Source organism: Amblyraja radiata, chromosome 16 (assembly GCF_010909765.2).
Source record: "Amblyraja radiata isolate CabotCenter1 chromosome 16, sAmbRad1.1.pri, whole genome shotgun sequence".
Classification (NCBI taxonomy): domain Eukaryota; kingdom Metazoa; phylum Chordata; class Chondrichthyes; order Rajiformes; family Rajidae; genus Amblyraja; species Amblyraja radiata.
In genome coordinates, this window is record NC_045971.1 from 15,071,010 (window position 1) to 15,089,265 (window position 18,256).

The 18,256-nt window shown below is 46.4% G+C and overlaps 1 protein-coding gene across 2 annotated transcripts in view; it reads left to right on the forward strand.

The window, feature by feature from the left end:
- The first annotated feature begins 293 nt into the window (after positions 1–293).
- The window catches only part of LOC116981943 (glial fibrillary acidic protein-like), a 29,277-nt gene continuing 11,314 nt past the window's right edge, over positions 294–18,256 (forward strand). Inside the window, exons 1-5 of one of the 2 annotated variants that reach the window (XM_033035174.1) lie at positions 294–456; positions 12,889–13,296; positions 15,034–15,094; positions 16,995–17,090; positions 17,230–17,391. In XM_033035174.1, coding sequence (XP_032891065.1) covers positions 359–456; positions 12,889–13,296; positions 15,034–15,094; positions 16,995–17,090; positions 17,230–17,391 — 825 coding nt within the window. In that variant the 5' untranslated portion in view covers positions 294–358. The remainder of the gene's footprint in view (positions 457–12,888; positions 13,297–15,033; positions 15,095–16,994; positions 17,091–17,229; positions 17,392–18,256) is intronic. The other variant, XM_033035173.1, reaches the window with a different exon arrangement.

The following is an 18,256-nucleotide window of genomic DNA, read 5'->3' on the forward strand; positions in this document are numbered from 1 at the left end:
CTATGTTTCTGTGTTTCTAAACCAGCATCTGCAGTTCATTCCTACACATGTTGTCTGGCCCGCTGAGTTACCCCAGCACTATATGTCAAACTATTAAATCCGAATTAATTTCGTAATTCTAAGACCGCTGTCCATTTTCAACTGCAGTATTGATGTTTTAATGTTCACTGTTAACGAGAAGGGGCTTCTGGCATGCACGTGAGTGGAGGTAGGAATGAGGTTGGCGCTAGGACCCTGGGCTGTGCCACGGACAGACAGACAGAGTCCCAGCCGGAGCGTGTATATAAGCGGCTGCCCGCAGGCTGGGTCTCAGCTTCTCCTGCGCCCACACGTCCTGACAGACAGAGACAGAGCAGAGATGAACATGAGCTTCGAATCCACTCAGACCTCGTCTTACAGAAGGAGATTTGGGGGTCTCGGCGCCACCCCCGGGAGCAGATACAGCTTCACTAAGAGGTACACACATGTTATCACCCACCACAGCTCCAGCCAGCCTGTGTGTAACCCGAGCAACTCTGCCCCTGATGTGAGCAGAGGCAGGCAGTCAGACCTGTCCAAGCTGAGACTGACTGCTCTGCTCCAGCCGTCTGGTCTCCCACCGGACCGAGTGAGCACTGGCCCGGGAGCGGAGCAACTCTCACAGGGGGAGTTTTCAACGCTTGCTAGATTTCCAGCGCTTGGTCAAAGTTGGCGTTGTTTGTATTTTCACATCGGCTCTGGCTTTGAGGACTGTAGAGGAGTCTCTTGTGCCGCTTCTCAGCTAACTGCACTCGGGTTAAACTGTTCAAACCTCAGACGTTTATTCGTGACTTTATTAACTTAAGTGCTAATAATATCATAATTCAAATTGGCAATCTCAGCTTCATTCTGTGGAGATGTGGGAAAGGTGGGGCTTTGGTGGGTGGGGAGTGAAGGGGCACTGTGGTGCTGGCAGAGAATGCGTTTCAGTATTGGTTGGACAGGGAATGTGGAGACTGTCCCGGGTATGGTGTAGGTGGGTACAGGGAAGGTGTGTGGGATGGGGAAGAGGTCATCGGTACTGACGAGCAATACTGGGGAAGGGAGGGAGAATGGTGTTGATGTAGAGAATGGGAGCTTGGTATTGTGGGGAGAGAGTGGGGTTGGTGTTGGGAAGGTCTTGGTATAGACAAACCAGAGAGCGAGTGAGACCTCGATACTGAGATAAGGAGGGGAGTCATTCCCCTTTCTCTTCTCTCTTCAGGGACACGTTCTCTCCAGCTGTTATCAGGCAACTGCACCATCCTGCCAACAACTGGAGGCAGTCCTGAACTGCCACCTACATCATTGGAGGCCCTTGGACCATCTCTGATCGGACTTTACTGGCTTTATCTTACACTAAACATTATTGACGTTATTCCCTTTCTCATGTACACTGTGGATGACTCGATTGTAATCGTGTATTGTCTTTCTGCTGCCAGGGTAGCAAACAAAAAAAGCTTTTCACTGTACCCCGGTACATTGGACAGTAAAGTAAACTCAAACACTTCACGGAGGAGGAGAAGATGAGGAGGTATTGCAAATTAGAGTGAGAGTGGAAGAAGGCTCACTTTTTTTCACGTTTAGCCAATCTGAAGAAGTGCCTGTTGGATTCTCAGCCAGAGACCCTTCTTTCCCTCCACCCCACCCCCTCCAGCTAAAGACCCTTCATTCTCCCACACTCTGTCAGAGACTCTGCCGTCCCACTCCCACCATCCCCCATCCCCAGCCAAAGGTCCCTCCCTGCTTCATGTCGAAGGCATTTTCGAAGAAATGGGACCTCCCTGTGGCATGAGAATTCTACAGTGGTAAAATCCTTCAGTGGGATGTAGAATGACTAATTTGTAGTGAAAATATTGTGTAGTACAAGGGTTCCCAACCCAGGGGGTGAATTTGTTGATTCTGGATTTGTACATATTTTTTTCTCATTGACTGACTGTGTTTGGTTCAGGTATACCGGTATCTGTTCATCATTAGTTGTTCATAAATAAGTGAAGTGACATTGTTATGCGCTGTTAAAGTTGCCTGGGGTAAACGGGACGAAAAAGGTTGGGAACCCCTGGTGTAGTAGAACAAACTGTTTACTCAACGTGAATGGGGAAGGGAGGACATGTTAAATTGAGAATCAGATGGGGGGGGGGAAATGGGGAGGACAGGAATTAAAGGAATCTAGAGGCTGTGGAAAGAGTGAGAGACAATGGGAGAGGGAAGTAGATGGGGAGATGTAAGGAAAGAAGAGAATTCAGTATTCAGTATTTACTTTAATGTCATTTTAACTGAGTACTTACATACACAGATGAAACAAAAAAAACTGTTTCTCGATCAGTTCCCATCAGTGCGGTTAATAAAAACAGAATAAATACATAGAGCTTTAAAAAATTAGAATTACCATTTAGGTCTAAAAAATAGGCCTAAAAATTAAAATAAAAACGGACATTCAGACCGAACAGTGGCTTTGCTTTGACAGGTGCCTAGCTGTCAAAGTATGGGCGAGGTTAAATGTGTTGGTGTACGATATATGGGGAGGGGACACAGTCTGTTAACCAGTCTTATTGCCTGTGGGAAGAAGCTGTGGAGCATCCTGCTGGTTTTGCAGCTGATGCTCCTGTACCTCTTCCCAGATGGCAGAATGGAGAAGATGTGGTGTGATGGATGATAGAATCAGGACAGACCTACATCACAGGGAGCAGCAGAGCTGGTGAGTGAGAGGGAACAGGGGATAAGGTGCCTTTCCACTGAGACCATTACCACTGACTTCTTTCCTGGGGTTGTGATTGATGCTGAAGGCAGTCGACAATTCTCTCTGCCTCAAAATACTGAATGACGTGTGCAATGGCGAGGGTGAAGTCCACTAGAACTAACCTGATGAGAGCACAAAGTTGGTCATTGTTTATTAATGTATTATTGTTACGTGTACCAAGATGACCAGCTGCCAACACTGATGCATGTAAAACCTCCCAAGACACAATCTCAAAGAAGAGTGGAGGGGCTCCCTCTTCTGGGGAAAACTCCCACATGAAAACTGAAAGATGCAGCAACAAACCCACCAGAGCAGTACAATGGGATCGAGCATTCAGCATGGATAGTGAAAAATAAATTGCTTTTGGCTAAAATACCCTGCAATTCTTTGAGGGTGTGACTTGTAAAGTAAGATGGAGCCAGTGGGTGAGGTGTATTTATAGATTTCCAGATTCTTTGATAACATCCCACACAGGAGGTTAATCATAGAAGTGAACGCACGTGTATTGGGGGTTGATAGGTAAGGACAGGTGTAACATCTCCTGCAGTTACATACACTCTCACCCAAACCACCCCCTCCTCATGTAGAAGGGTCTCGACCTGAAACGTCACCCATTCCTTCTCTCCAGAGATGCTGCCTGTCCTTGTGAGTTACCCCAGTATTTTGTGTCCCTCCTCACGTAATCTCTTCTTTAAGCAAACCACACACTCTCTAAACCCCTGAAAGCTTCTTCCCTCATCTTCTGCCCTCTATATCTACCTTTAAAAATAATCAAACCCTCAATATCCTTTGACGTCCAGCTTCCTCTGAACCTCTGATCTTTACTCTTCACCAGAACAGGACTCTCTCTATTTGACTTTCAGAAGACTTCCACTTTATGAATTCAGATCTATCTGTAGGTAGTTGTTCCTATATTTGTTAGGTCCTGCCCAATGATATTAAAATCAGCCTTTCTTTGATTGTGACACTTAATTTCCAGACAACCCTTATCTCTCTCCGTAACTGTTTGAAACTTGTAGAGTTATGGTCACTATCCCCATTGCGTTCACCCACTTACACTGCATCCACTTGCCTAGTTTTCGTTCCCTCGGATTAAGTTTGGCACTGCCCATTTTATAAATGGACTACCCATGCACTTGCACAGCAAGATCTCCTGGAGACGCTCCTCGATACACTCCTCGATACACTCCAATCCAGGCTGCACCCTGGTGAACCTCTTTGGCACCATCACCAAATCCTCCACATCCCTCTTATAGTATGGTGACCAGAACTGCACACCATACTGCTAAGGTTGCCTGAGCAAAGTTTTATATAGCTGCAACATAACTTCCTGACTCTTGTACTCAGTTTCCCATCCATTGAAGGCAAGCATGCTGTATGCTTCTTTACCACCCTATCCACTTGTGTTGTCACTTTCAGCAGAGTATGGGCTTGCACCGCAAGATCCATCTGTACATCAGTGCTTCCAAGGCTCCGGCCATTTGCTGTATACTTTCTTATCATACTTTAATCTCCTTGGATGCAATACCTCTGTATTAAACTCCATTTGTTTTCTGAGACTATGCTTGTGGCTAAAGAGGCTATAAAAATCTTCAACAATCTCCTTCCTTGCTTCCCTCTGTATCCTGAGATACATCCCATCAGCCCCTGGGGACTTATCCATATTAATGTTATTCAAGAAATTAATATTGACACACTCTAGAATATCAACAAATCTCTCGTATCTCACCATCACCCATGTCTTTCAATGTGAAGTGCTCCTTTGGAATCTCCACCAGGTTGTCTGGCTCCACATAAAAATTCCCTCCTTTGTTCTTGATTGGAGCTACCCTTTCCCCGGCTACACTATTGCTCCTAATGTACTTATAAAATGCATTAGAATTACTCTTAATCATGTACACCAACTGTACACCTACTTCATGTTCACTAATCCAGATTAGTTTAATCTCTTCCAGCAAGGTTAAGTGTTTTTCAGCATTGGACCTGTATTCGCTGGAGTTTAGAAGAATGAGAAGGGACCTCATTAAAATGTCCAGAATAGTGAAAGGCTTGGATAGAGTGGATGTGGAGAGGATGTTTCCACTAGTGGGAGAGTCTAGGTCTAGAGGTCATAGCCTTAGAATGAAAGGATTCTCTTTTAGGAATGAGATGAGAAATTTCTTTAGTCAGAGGGTGATGACTCCGTGAAATTCTTTGCCACAGAAGGCTGTAGAGGCCAAGTCAGTGGATATTTTTAAGGCAGAGATAGACAGATTTTTGATTAGTATGTGTCAGAGGTTATGAGGAGAAGGCAGGCGAATGGGGTTAGTTTTGTTAATGCACTTTCTCTGTAGCTGTAACACTATAAAACTGCAACACTATATTCTCCACCTGGTGTTTTCCTCCTTGCGCTATCTATTGTACATGTGCATGGTTTGATTGTACTCCTGTACAGTATGCTTCGGCTAGATATCATGCAAACAATGTTTTTTATGTGTATCTTGGTACCCATGACAATAATAAACCAATACAAACACAAACAAAAATGAATACAGTTTATGGCAGAACCCTTAACAGCATTGATGTACAGAGAGTTCTTGGTCCATGTCCAAAGCTCCCTGAAGGTTGTTACATGGGTCGATAGAGTGATAAAGAAGGCATTTTGTGTAACTTGCCTTCAACAGTCAGAACATGGAGTATAGATATAATTTTGCTAGCCCCTGCTGTCTCCTCCCCTTCCTTAACCCTCCAGCTGTCTCCTCCCACCCTCCCATCCGCCCGCCCTCGGGTTCCTCCCCCTCCTCCCCTTTTCCTTCTTTCTCCCACCCCCCATCAGTCTGAAGAAGGGTTTCGGCCCGAAACGTCGCCTATTTCCTTCGCTCCATAGATGCTGCTGCACCCGCTGAGTTTCTCCAGCAATTTTGTGTACCATGGAGTATAGATGTCAGGAAGTCATGTTGCGGTGTTATAGAACATTGGTTTGGCTACCTTTAGAGTATTGTGTAGAGTTGTATTATGGAACCTCATCCTTTTTATGAATAACTTGATTTGTTACAAGCCACGGATACTACAACTTATTGCTGATCCATCTGTCCCATCAAAATGCCCTGCATCTCACGCTGGCACTAAAGGAAGCATCCTGTTATTCTAGGGTTTTGGCTGCCCTCCTTTCAATCAAGTCCTCTATCGCCATAAAGCTCCCAGTATTTCTCCTCTCCTGATGATCAGTCAGGAGGTGGCACATTGGCAGAGCTGCTGCCTCACAGTGCCGGAGACCATGTTTGATCCTGACCTCGGGTGCTGTTTGGGCGGAGTTGTACATTCTCCCTGTGACTGCATAGGTTTCCTTCAGGTGCACAGGTTTCCTCCCATATCCCAAAGACATGCAGGTTTGTAGGTTAATTGGTCTCTGTAAGTTGCCCCTAGAGTGCAGAGAGTGAATGAGAAACTGGGATAGCAGAAGTGATGTGAATGGGTGATCGATGGTTGGCATTGGCTCGGTGGGCCGAGAAGGGAACACAGTATCTTTCAATCAATAAAGGATCTGCAGCTGGACAAACCTCCAGCACGTGGTCACCAGGGAAACTGGAAGCCTCTATGATTTTATACATTACAGGAGGAGCTTGGTATGAGTCTCCTGATGTGGATGAACCTTTAATTACTGTAACAATCTATATACAATGAGTAACTAATTACCCTTTGGTTTGTAATTCCACTTGAAATACAACCTTCTGCAATCTGAGGTCCCATCTTTACTTTCACTTCAGCAAATTAAAGTGATGAAGAAAGGCAGAAATGTCCAGCTATTGCTCATCAAATATCAGAATTGGCGGCTATTTGGTATGGTGACACAGTCGTTATATCCCCAGTCAATGCAGCGCACAAACAAAGCATTTCACTTTACCTCAGTAGTAACACAATAATAAACTAAACTAAACTAATTGCTAAGATAATTAATTAATTCCTGTTGGGTGAACATGCACTCCACGTCTCCTCAGCAAACAAACAGCACTGGGGGAATTTGCCATTGTATGGCCCACACACCTCCACTGAAGGTTGTATTAGAGTGAATTTAGTAGACACACTACTGGCAGCTGTTACTGTAGAGTCATTGGTAGCGGACATTTCTGGCCATATTGTAAGCAGACACACAACTGAGTGCATTATTTCCTTACAGTGAGTATAATCCTTCTGCTGCCTTTCTGTAATATTTTGCATTGACACCGCACAGGCAATATTTACTGCAGGGGAGTCAGTGTACAACATGGGTGCATGTGCTGCCTGCAGTGTCCACACGCCATTGGCGACAGCTAGCACTGTGCCATGAATCTGCGTCCTTAATTTAGGGTAGTTACAGTAAGCTTCCAGCAAACTGGTACCATTACTGTTGTAACACAAAGATCCAACCCACAGGGGGCATCAAAGCTCATTGAAATGGAATGACATCCCACTTGATTTGTGGTGGAGAGATAAATAAAAGGGAAAAGATTTGGTAAATGTTTGTGGGTCCTTGCAGATTGTGGCAGGAGAAATTATCTTGGAGAATAAAGAAATAGCAATGTAATTAAAAAATATATTTTGTCTGTTTTCATAGAGTTAAAAGACATTCTTCTGGGGACAGTGATTAACAAATGGAATGAATGAGCAGCTCAAAGAAATAGGCATTAAAAAACATTAATACTGGGGAAATTAATGAGTTTTGATTTTTTTTTTTAAATATGGCTGTGGAGATGGTAGATGTGTTGCTTGCCATCTTCTAATATTACATGGGTACTGGGATTGTCCCACAGATTGGAATGGAACAAATGTAACCCCATTATTAAGGAAAGGAAGGAGAGAAAACGAGGAGCAAATAAATAACTGATGAATTATTAAAACGATTAATTAGGCTGATATCAGGTGCAGGTAAAATACTGGATTTTATTAACAAAGGCATTTAGGAAAAAAATAGTAGGATTGAGCAAAATCAACGTGGCTTTTTGAAAGGGAAATCCTACTTGGATCTTTTTGAAGTGGCAGAATAGATATGGGTAAAACAGTTGATGTCCACTGGAACTTTCAGAAAATCGTTAACAATGTGCCACACAATAAGATAATTAGTGAAATTAGTTGGCACAGTACGAATGGTGTGGATTTGTGAATCTGTTTACGGGTGGAAAACAAAACGGAGAAAAGGGGGGGCAGTGTCTGGTCGGGAGGCTTTGACGAGTGAGGTGCTACAGGGATCAGAATGAGGTCGCTAGTGTTCGCAATCTCCATCAATGATTTGGATGTGGGAACCAAATATAATGTATCCAAATTTGCGGATGAATCAAAGCCTGGTGACTGTGTGGGATGCAGAGAGGGTTTGTTTTTTCTTGGAGGGGGGGGGGGAGACGCGTGGAAAAGCGGGATGCAGACTGGCTGAGTCATTGAGTGAATACATGGCAAGTTGATTATGATATGGAAAAAAGTGTGAGGTCCTGCACATTGGTACAAAAATAGGAATGGTGAGAGTCTGAAAGGCTTTGGGTTTTCAGAAAGATCTGGGTGTCATTCTACACGTCACTGAAACTTAGTATATAACTTCAGCAAGCAATTAGGAAGATAATTTATTTTATTGTAAGAGGATTTGAGAGCACGAGTAGAGACATTTTGCTACAATTAGATGGAACCCTGGTGTGACTGCAGCTGGAATGTGGCGGTGATGTGAGGCTGCAGATGTTGGAATCTGGAGCAAAAGCAAACTACAGGAGGAACTCAGTGGGTTGGAATATCAACTGATGTACAGAGGGAAATAGTTATGACAGGTGAGTACATCAGACATTTGACAGGTAGGTTTCTAGGATGGAGGGTTCTTTCCTATCATGAGAGATTATACAGCGTGGACCTGTAGAAGAGTGTAGGGGTGGCCTTTAAAGAAATGCACAATAGCATCTCTGGGGCTCGAGAGGAGAGATGGAGAGTTCACATTTCCCTTGCCTGGCCTGTTTAGAGCCAGGGATCACAGAGTCAAAATGAAGGGCTGCCCTTTCAGGATGTACAGAAGTATCTTCACCCGGGACAGTGAGGGCTCAGTCCTTAAGCAGATTCACTGCAGAGCCATAGACAGGGGAGCAAGGGTATGGGTCCAAGCCAGGAAAGTACTACTGAGGGAGGAGATCAGTCATGATGTTATCGCATGGCAGAGTGGGGGTGAGGGCTACATGTCCAGTCGTTTCCCGGGGAGGGCGGGGGAGGGGGGGGGGGTGGGGTGGGGGGGGGGGGGGTGGGGTAGGGCGTGTTGTGGGAGTACGGCCCGCTGGGGTACTTTGTTTTGCATTACAATCAGACAGCAGGGCATTTACAGGTGCACACTGTAAACACTCAAATAGCTGCCTGTGACTCCAAACATTTGAGTATGGATTGGAAATCAGGCAATTGCTGTACTGCAGTGTGTGGACACTACACTGGAGGAGTGAGTGAACCACAGCGGGTGTACTTTTGCACTGGAAGCTGTGACTGTACCATAGTGCGTGTACACACTACACTGTGATCTGTGACTGTAACACTGTCTACACTCCACTTGGGGGCAGTAACTGCAGTACAGTGTGTACACAGCACAGAAAATGTTCATCCCATTAGAAAGTGCTCCCCTTTCTGAGCCAGTCTCTGTAATATGTTGGCTGTGTTCTTGCTAGCACTCTTGCTGAGTTCAACATGTGCAGGCCTATCTAATTTATTGTGTTGCGATTTAGGATGTGACATTCAGAGCACTGATTACACTAAAGCTGGCAGCAGCTTCTGGTGTCTGTGGACAGAGAGTTAGTGTAAGAATCAATGTGCTGCAGTCTCCAGTACCCACCCCCAACCTGCCTTCACAGTCTTCTCTGCAACAATTCATGAACTACCATGGGCTGTGAACTTTAACTTTTGTCAATCGTTCTTGTTATAAAGACTGCAAAAAATATTACGCTTTGTTGCGTGACGTATTTCTAACGTCACAGTAAGTCCCCTGAGCACTGACAATGGTAGAGGAACAGGTATGGTGCAGCTAATAGAGCTACTGCCTACAGCTCGAATAATTCCCTTATCATATATCCATACACTGTTTTGGATTGATTGTAATCATGTATTGTCTTTCTGCTGACTGGTTAGCACGCAACAAAAAGACTTTCGATGTACTTCGGTACATGTGACAATAAACTAAACTGAAACCTGGTTCAATTTCAATCCCAACCTCCAGTGCTGTCTGTGTTCCAGTATTCATGTGTGTATATATTTATATAATGGTACATGGACACACTGATCTGTTCTGTAGTCATGCCTACTATGTTCTGTTGTGCTGAAGCAAAGCAAGGACACATGACAATAAACTCTCTTGAATCTTGAATCTTGAATCTTATATCTTGAATCTGATCTGAGAGTTGAGGACTGGGCCTTGGGATGTGGCGAAGAGGCTTCAGGATAGACTACTGTGAGTTCAGAATATCTGGGGAGTCATCAGGTGTTGGTTGGATTAGTCTTTTGGTGAGGATATGGAATGTAAAGGACTTGCCTGTCTTGGGTCCCAGACAAGTGTAGCTTTTGAAGGACCTAATTGCCTGAAAATGTACAAAGCTGAGCACCTTGAGCAGCCTGGCATGTGAAGAGTGGTCTGGGGAATGAATTATCCCACGTACATCAGCCCCAAACCTGACTTCCAAATAAAGTTTCTCGTTGACTATTGCAGAGTGTAACAAAATGGCCCCACATTAGTGATTCTGGTGTTTCACTATGGAAGAAGTAAATTTGTCCGTCGCTAGTGAGTACTGTATAATTAGATCTGTAGGCAACTGATTACTTTTACTTCAAAGGGGACATTTTGTGCAATGCATCAAGTGTATAATCTATGGCTGGCTGCAAATGAAAATTCTCTGCGTCAGAGGGCGGTGGAGGCAGGTTCTCTGGATGCTTTCAAGAGAGAGCTAGATAGGGCTCTTAAAAATAGCGGAGTCAGGGGATATGGGGAGAAGGCAGGAACAGGGTACTGATTGAGGATGATCTGACATGATCACATTGAATGGCGGTCGGTGCTGGCTCGAAGGGCCGAATGGCCTACTCCTGCACCTATTGTCTATTGTCTAAAATGTTTAAATAATTACAGATGACTACAAGCCATGCAGTGTCTGGGATGAGGTTCTGTAACAATGCAGGCACTACGTATCGAAAGGGAGACATCTTGCAGTGTCATTATCTATCCCATTATCTTGTACTGCAATAATATGAGTAATCCCATTGGGGAATGTTTTGTAGGATGTAGGATGATGCGAGTGTATTCCATTGGGACACCTCCTCTATCACAGTAAATGTAATACTGCAGTCTTGAAAGGATGGAGAGAGAAAATGAGAATCCGCAGACCAATTAGCTTAACACCAGTGGTTGAGAAGATCAACAGGTACATGGTCGAAGAATGTTCATAAAATCATCATCTGCTTGTCCAGAGGCCCCATGATTTCATGGAGGTCAATTGGTGTTTTGTTAATTGGGCAATTTGCAGATATAACTCTCCGTGTTGATGAAGTGGAATTGGTGAATGTAGCTACCTGGATTTTCAAAAGGCTTTTGATAAAAGGGCATGTCAAACATTGTTACATGAGGCTTTCTGTGTTTGAGGACAATGTAATCACATGGCTAATGCTTGGATGTAGCTCTGTGAGAAGAGGAGTCTCAATCCAAAACGCCATTTATTCCTTTTCTCCAGAGATGCTTCCTGACCCGCTGAGTTACTCCTGCATTTTGCGGCTATCTTCGGTGTAAACCGGCGTCTGCAGTTCCTTCCTGCACAGTTTCTGTGCATTGATGTGCAGCGAATGCTTGGTTCCCTGGTTCACTGCAGTACGAGGCGCATCAGAGGCAGCACCAACCCACATGCAGATCTGCCCAGCGGATGATGAGGCCACAGTGGGCGCTTGGATCCATGAGTACAGGATGGTGCACAGTGGGAGAAATGTAAAGTTATTCATTGAAGAAGGAACGATAACAGGACTGTGGGAAGCTGTGGACATGCTAGTGAAATGGGCATTTGGAAGGCAGATTGCTGGGAAATGTGATTGTGGTATGAAGGTTAGGAAGAGCTAATATAAAGCAGAGAGCACGATTCTAAAGGGGCTAAAAGATTGAACATTCAGACGCCTTCATATGATTCATTGAAAGTAGCAGGTTAAGAAGCATTTTAAATAAAGCACACTGGGCTTTTAACAATGGCAAATAATTCAAGAGCATGATGACATTTTAGCTGTGGCCAAACCAGTGAATATAGTAAGTACACAAAAATGCTGGAGAAACTCAGCGGGTGCAGCAGCATCTATGGAGCGAAGGAGATGGGCAACGTTTCAGGCCGAAACCCTTCTTCAGACTGATGGGGTGTGTGGGGGGGTGGGGAGAAGAAAGGAAAAAGGAGGAGGAGGAGCCTGAGGGGAGAACAAAATTGGGAGAATTCAATGTTCATGCCACCAGGATGCAGACTTCCCAAGCGGAATATGAGGTGCTGTTCCTCCAATTTACGGTGGGCCTCACTCTGGCCATGGAAGAGGCCCAGGACAGGGAGGTCGGATACGGAATGGCAGGGAGAGTTGAAGTGCTGAGCCACCGGGAGGTCAGGTTGGTTAATGCGGACCGAGCAGAGGTGTTTAGCGAAACGATCGCCAAGCCCAAGCTTGGTCTCACCGATGTAGATCACCTGACATCTAGAGCGGCGGATACAATAGATGAGGTTGGAGGAGATGCAGGTGAACCTCTGTCGCACTTGGAACGACTGCATGGGTCCTTGAATGGAGTCGAGGGGGGAGGTAAAGTGACAAGTGTAGCATCTCTTGCGGTTGCAAGGGAAAGTGCCCGGGGAGGGGGTGGTGCGGGAGGGAAGGGAAGAATTGACAAGGGAGTTATGGAGGGAGCGGTCTTTGCGGAAGGCAGACAGGGGGGGAGATGGGAAGATGTGGCGAGTGGTGGGGTCACATTGGAATATAGTGTCCAATCTGGGCACTACACATTAGGATGGATGTGACAGGACTTTAGTAATGTGGATGATTTGGAGAAGCTTGGTCAAGCTATAAGCAGCCTGGACGATCTCTGCTATGCATATTTGGGATGCCAATACAATTACACCAGAGATGGGGGAATATTTAAAATGAAACAAATGTTTGTTGATTGGTGAGTTTACTCTCTTGCACAGGTCTACTCTCCCAGTCTCCTCCAGAAGCTCTGTGGTCCGAATGAAACAACACGTTAATTATCCAACTAAAGTTGCAGGGATGTACCAGGAGAAGCTCAACTTCTCCCTGTCGGATGCCCTCAACGCAGAGTTCAAGGAGACTCGAACCAACGAGAAGTTTGAGATGATGGAGCTGAATGACCGCTTTGCCAGCTACATCGAGAAGGTGCGCTTCCTGGAGAACCAGAACCAGGTCCTGGTCACCGAGCTCAACCAGATCAAGGGGAAGGAGCCGAGCCGGCTGGGGGAGATGTACCTGGACGAGATCAGGGAACTGCGGCAGCAGATGGACCAGCTGAACAGCGCCAAGGCTCGCCTGGAGATCGAGAGGGACAGCCTGCTGGACGACCACAACAACCTGAAACAGAGGTATGGCCCACCTGCCCCAGGTGGGAGCCGCCCACCTTTGGTTACCCAATGGGGGTGGAGGGGGAGGGGTGTAGGGGTCACACTACCCCACGAGGGGCTGAGATTCAGCCTTCTCTGCTCGGCAAGCCTGCTGGACGACCCACCTGATTAATACCATGGGGCTGACGGAATCTCACTGAACTCTCCCACACATGCCATTTTTAGAATTATACATGCACACACACACGTGCACACACACGTGCACACACACACACACACACACACACACGTGCACACACACACACACACACGTGCACACACACACACACACACACACACACACACGTGCACACACACACACGTGCACACACACACACACACACACACACACACGTGCACACACACACACACGTGCGCACACACACGTGCGCACACACACACGTGCGCACCCACACACGTGCGCACACACACACACACACACACACACACACACACACACACACACACACACACACACACACACACACACACACACACCAAGAGGCCCACCTCTTTGAAAGAACTATCCTATTACTCCTACCCCAAAACCCCACATCTATCCCTAGCCCAGCCATTTTATTGCCTCATGCATCCTGCAGTGTGCCCCAGCGATCAGAGAGAGAGCAGGGTTGCCTCCGACTCCCAGCACTAGGCAGGGCACAGATAGTTTTACCAGTTAAATGGAGGCAGTTTGCATAAGCTCGGCTTGTATTCCCTTGGGTTTCAAACACTAAAGTGTTTGCAGTGAAGCAAAGACCGTGTAATATAAACTTAAATCTGGGAGTAATCTTAAAGTGAGATTACACCTGACTCTGGCGTAAAATCGGGTAGCATATTTTCACACAGGGTGGAGATTGGGATGTCCCATCCTAGAGGGCTGTGTCAGCCTTCACTGGGAGATCTTTCACTACTGGGCTGCTGCTTGTGGAGGGAGGAACATTGCATTGACCCGGCCGGAGTTGACAGTGCAGGACTGGGCCATCGGCTCCACACTGGAGTTGACATTCCACTTGTCTCTGGCTATTTAGTCCCTCACCTGTGAAGGGATAAGGAACGATGGTCTGATTTGAAAGACATAGAGTTGAATACCTCTCCTTTTCCTACCGGACATTATTCCCACTTTACACTGCCTTCCTGCCATGTGGGAGTTCATGGGACAAGCCCGGCAGAATGATCCCCTACATTGGTCTGGGCTGAGCCACTACAGTAGTAACAGGGGCCTGACCCACTGACCAGACTTGTTCTCACATGGTGCCCCCAGCAGAATCACTCCCAATGTGAAGCTGGGAAGTTGCAGGTCAGCCCCGACTCCCTATAGACCCCGTACATTTGCCCCTTCCCCCAGGAGGGACACAGCAGTGACTTGCCAGTGAGCTGGGCAGTGATCAGAATGAGCAATAAAATGCCTGCACTTGTGAAGATGTAATCTGACTGAGGAGACATAATGTGATTTGCCTCTCATTATCATGGCATGGGAAGGAGGTGGGTAGAAGAGAAATATGAGAGCTGATCGCATTCAGGTGCTTACCAAGGGACTCCGGGTTAGTAACTCTTAGAAGGGAAATTATATATAAGAGATGTGCACTATGATAGGAAGCCTGTAGGCTTTGAGAGTTGGCGCGCTCTTCTTTTAAAGCCTGAACTGTTGCAATTGTCAGCAAACTTCTCACTCTCTAAAGGACTGAACAAAGTCATTCACCTTTAAATTCTGTTCTACAGGTTACAAGATGAGATGACTCTCCGTACCGAAGCTGAGCATAACCTGGCCGCATATAAACAGGTGCGAAATGGTGGACGGGAGTCTCCTGGGATAAAACCGCGTGCCGCTGAGGAAGGACGGGGAATGAGTTGGGCGAGTGGCGGTGCAGAATCGGAATCCGTGTGTGTTAATCCAATGTGTGGGGCAGTGACGGGGATAATGCCCATGGTCATTAAATGGGCACCTGGATAGGAGAATGAACTGGAAGGTACACAAAAATGCTGGAGAAACTCAGCGGGTGCAGCAGCATCTAGGAGTGAAGGAAATAGGCAACGTTTCAGGCCGAAACCCTTCTTCAGACTGACGGGGGGGGGGGGGGGGGGGGGGGTGGGGGCGGGGGGCGGGGAGAAGAAAGGAAAAAGGAGGAGGAGGAGCCCGAGGGCTGAGGGAGAGATAGGAAGGGGAGGAGACAGCAAAGGCTAACAAAATTGGGAGAATTCAATGTTCATGCAGACTCCCCAAGCGGAATATGAGGTGCTGTTCCTCCAATTTCTGGTGGTGCTCGCTCTGGCCATGGAGGAAGCCCAGGACAGCGAGGTCGGATATGGAATGGGAGGGGGGGTTAAAGTGCTGAGCCACCGGGAGGTCAGGTTGGTTAATGCGGACCTAACGGAGGTGTTCGGCGTAACGATCGCCAAGGAGAATGATCTGGCTGGAAACTGCTCTTTGCGGAAAGCACACCCTACTGATGCCCAGAGACATGATCCACTACATCCTATTTGTCAAAAGCAGCGTTTAAATGCTCAAAGATAGGACTTCTGGTTGCTTTAACATAACAAAGGGTCGAGACTCAAATCACCTCGGCCTAGAAGGCCAGGGGACCAGGTGCCGGAAGATGGGATTAATACGAATGGGTGTCCACTGGTCTGTATGGAGTTGAGTATTCTATTCCCATGCTGTATGAGTCAGTGCTCAATTCATCTTGTGAGGAACAGTTGGTAGTCGGGTTACAGAATGAGAATGATCAACTGGTAAATTGGATAGAGCAATTACAGATGGAATTTAATCCTGATAAGTGGTGCAATTTAAGGTGTTCCAATAAGTGCAGGGCATGTACAATGAAATGTGGGTAACTCGAGAACATCGAGTAATGGAAGAAGCGTGTAGGAAGGAACTGCAGATGCTGGTTTAAACCGAAGACAAACACAAAAAGCTGGAGTAACTCAGCGGGACAGGCAGCATCTCTGGAGAGAAGGAGTGGGTGACGTTTCAGGTCGAGACCCTTCTTCAGCTTCTTTGCTTTGATTAGCTCGGGCTTAGAATACGAAACCTGGGAGTTCTTGGCACAACACTAGGGTGGTACAGCACTTTAAAACATTGTCAAAGTCAAACTCTTAGTGGGATTTAAACCCACAGGCTTTCAGTTATGTTTCAACTCCCTAAAGTCCATTGCAGCACAGAGCTGTGAATTACTTTTCAGCTCATTGGTAGAGGTTGAATGAATGATTTTGCAACAGTAATTAATGGAGCCTGAAGAAGGGTCCAAACCGACTGCCCATTTCCCCGCGCAGATGCTGCCTGGCCCGCTGAGTTTAATTTAGTTTAGAGATACAGCACGGAAACAGGCCCTTCGGCCCACCAAGCCAGCGCTGACCAGCAATCCCCATACACCAGTCCTATCCTACACACTAGGGACAATTTACAATCTTTTCCGAAGCCAATTAATCTACAAACCTGTACAACTTTGGAACGTGGGAGGAAACTGGAGCATCCAGGAGAAACCCACGCAGTCATGGAGAAAATGTACAAACTCTGTACAGAGAGCACCTGTAGTCAGGATCGAACCCGGAACTCCAGCACTGTAAGGCAGCAATTGCACCACTAGGCAAAGTTCCTCCAGCACTTTATATTTACTCAAAATCCCAACATTCCCGACACTGTGCTGTACCTAACTCTGTGCTCTCCATCTTCATTGCCTCAGGATGTTGATGATGCTGCCTTGGTTCGGATTGATTTGGAACGGAAAATCGATTCCTTGCAGGATGAGATTGACTTCTTGAAGAAAGTCCATGATGAGGTAAGGAGACTCAAGTCACTGAGGCCAGAGGTGGGCCTGGAGTGAGCAGAAGCACGGCCACAGGTCTGGTCGGGTTCTCCAGCCCGTGGTTGAGGATTCTAGAGCATGTCTGACCTGTTCCCACTTCTTCATCCTTCAGGAAATCCGGGAGCTGCAGCAACAGCACCAGTTGCAGCAGGTCCATGTTGAGGTGGACGTCTCCAAGCCAGACCTCACCGCTGCCCTCAAGGACATTCGCACCCAGTATGAATCTGTTGCCTGCAAGAACATGCAGGAGGCAGAGGAATGGTACAAAGCCAAGGTGAGTACACTCCATACCTGGGGGTTACACACAAGCCTCCCTGCTGCCAAGAAAAGGACTATATTTATAAAGTCCTTCACAACCACAGGCCTTCCCAATGTGTTTTATATGTAAGAGTAGTCAGTGTTTTAGTACACAACTACAGACAACATATGTGAGCCAGAATCACACAACAATGAGTGAATGCACAAATAATTACCACCAAATTCTACATAGTCCAAAACAGCCCTAGTTGCAAGCCACAAGGGTAGCAGGATCCAAAACCTCTAGTGTGGAGGAATAGATAATTACCCTGAGATCTCAGGCAAAAGGCACAACAGAACCATCCCCACAATCTCCCACCATCACAAAAGGGGGGAAGATCAGACAGAAATATTGGGAAGATGAATCTTGTGGGGCAGATAATTGGGAGTCATGTTGGAGGAGAAAATGGTGGGAAGAGGGCCTTGTGTCTATCTTCGGTTTAAACCGGCATCTGCAGTTCCTTCTTACACGTGAAGAACATCTGAAGGTTTTAGGGAGACGATGAGGGAATCTTGAGAGGGGATTGATGCTTGGAACATGGTCAAAGTGTGAAGGAGTTCTCAGGTTAGCAGTCCATGATGAGTAGGGGTACCGTAGGGATCGGTGCTTGGGTCCCAGCCATTCATGATCCATATCAGTGGATTAGCTGAGGAACCAAGGTTATATTTCCTAATTTGCTCTTGATACTAAACTGGGTGGCTTTGTAAGTATAGAGGAGGATGGAAAGAGGCTTCATGGGGTGCTGGACAATCTGAGTGAGTTGGGGAGAAGGTGGCAGATGAGTTACAAAGCGTGAGGTCCTCTACTTTGGTGCACAAAACATAAAAGCATTCTTTATTTA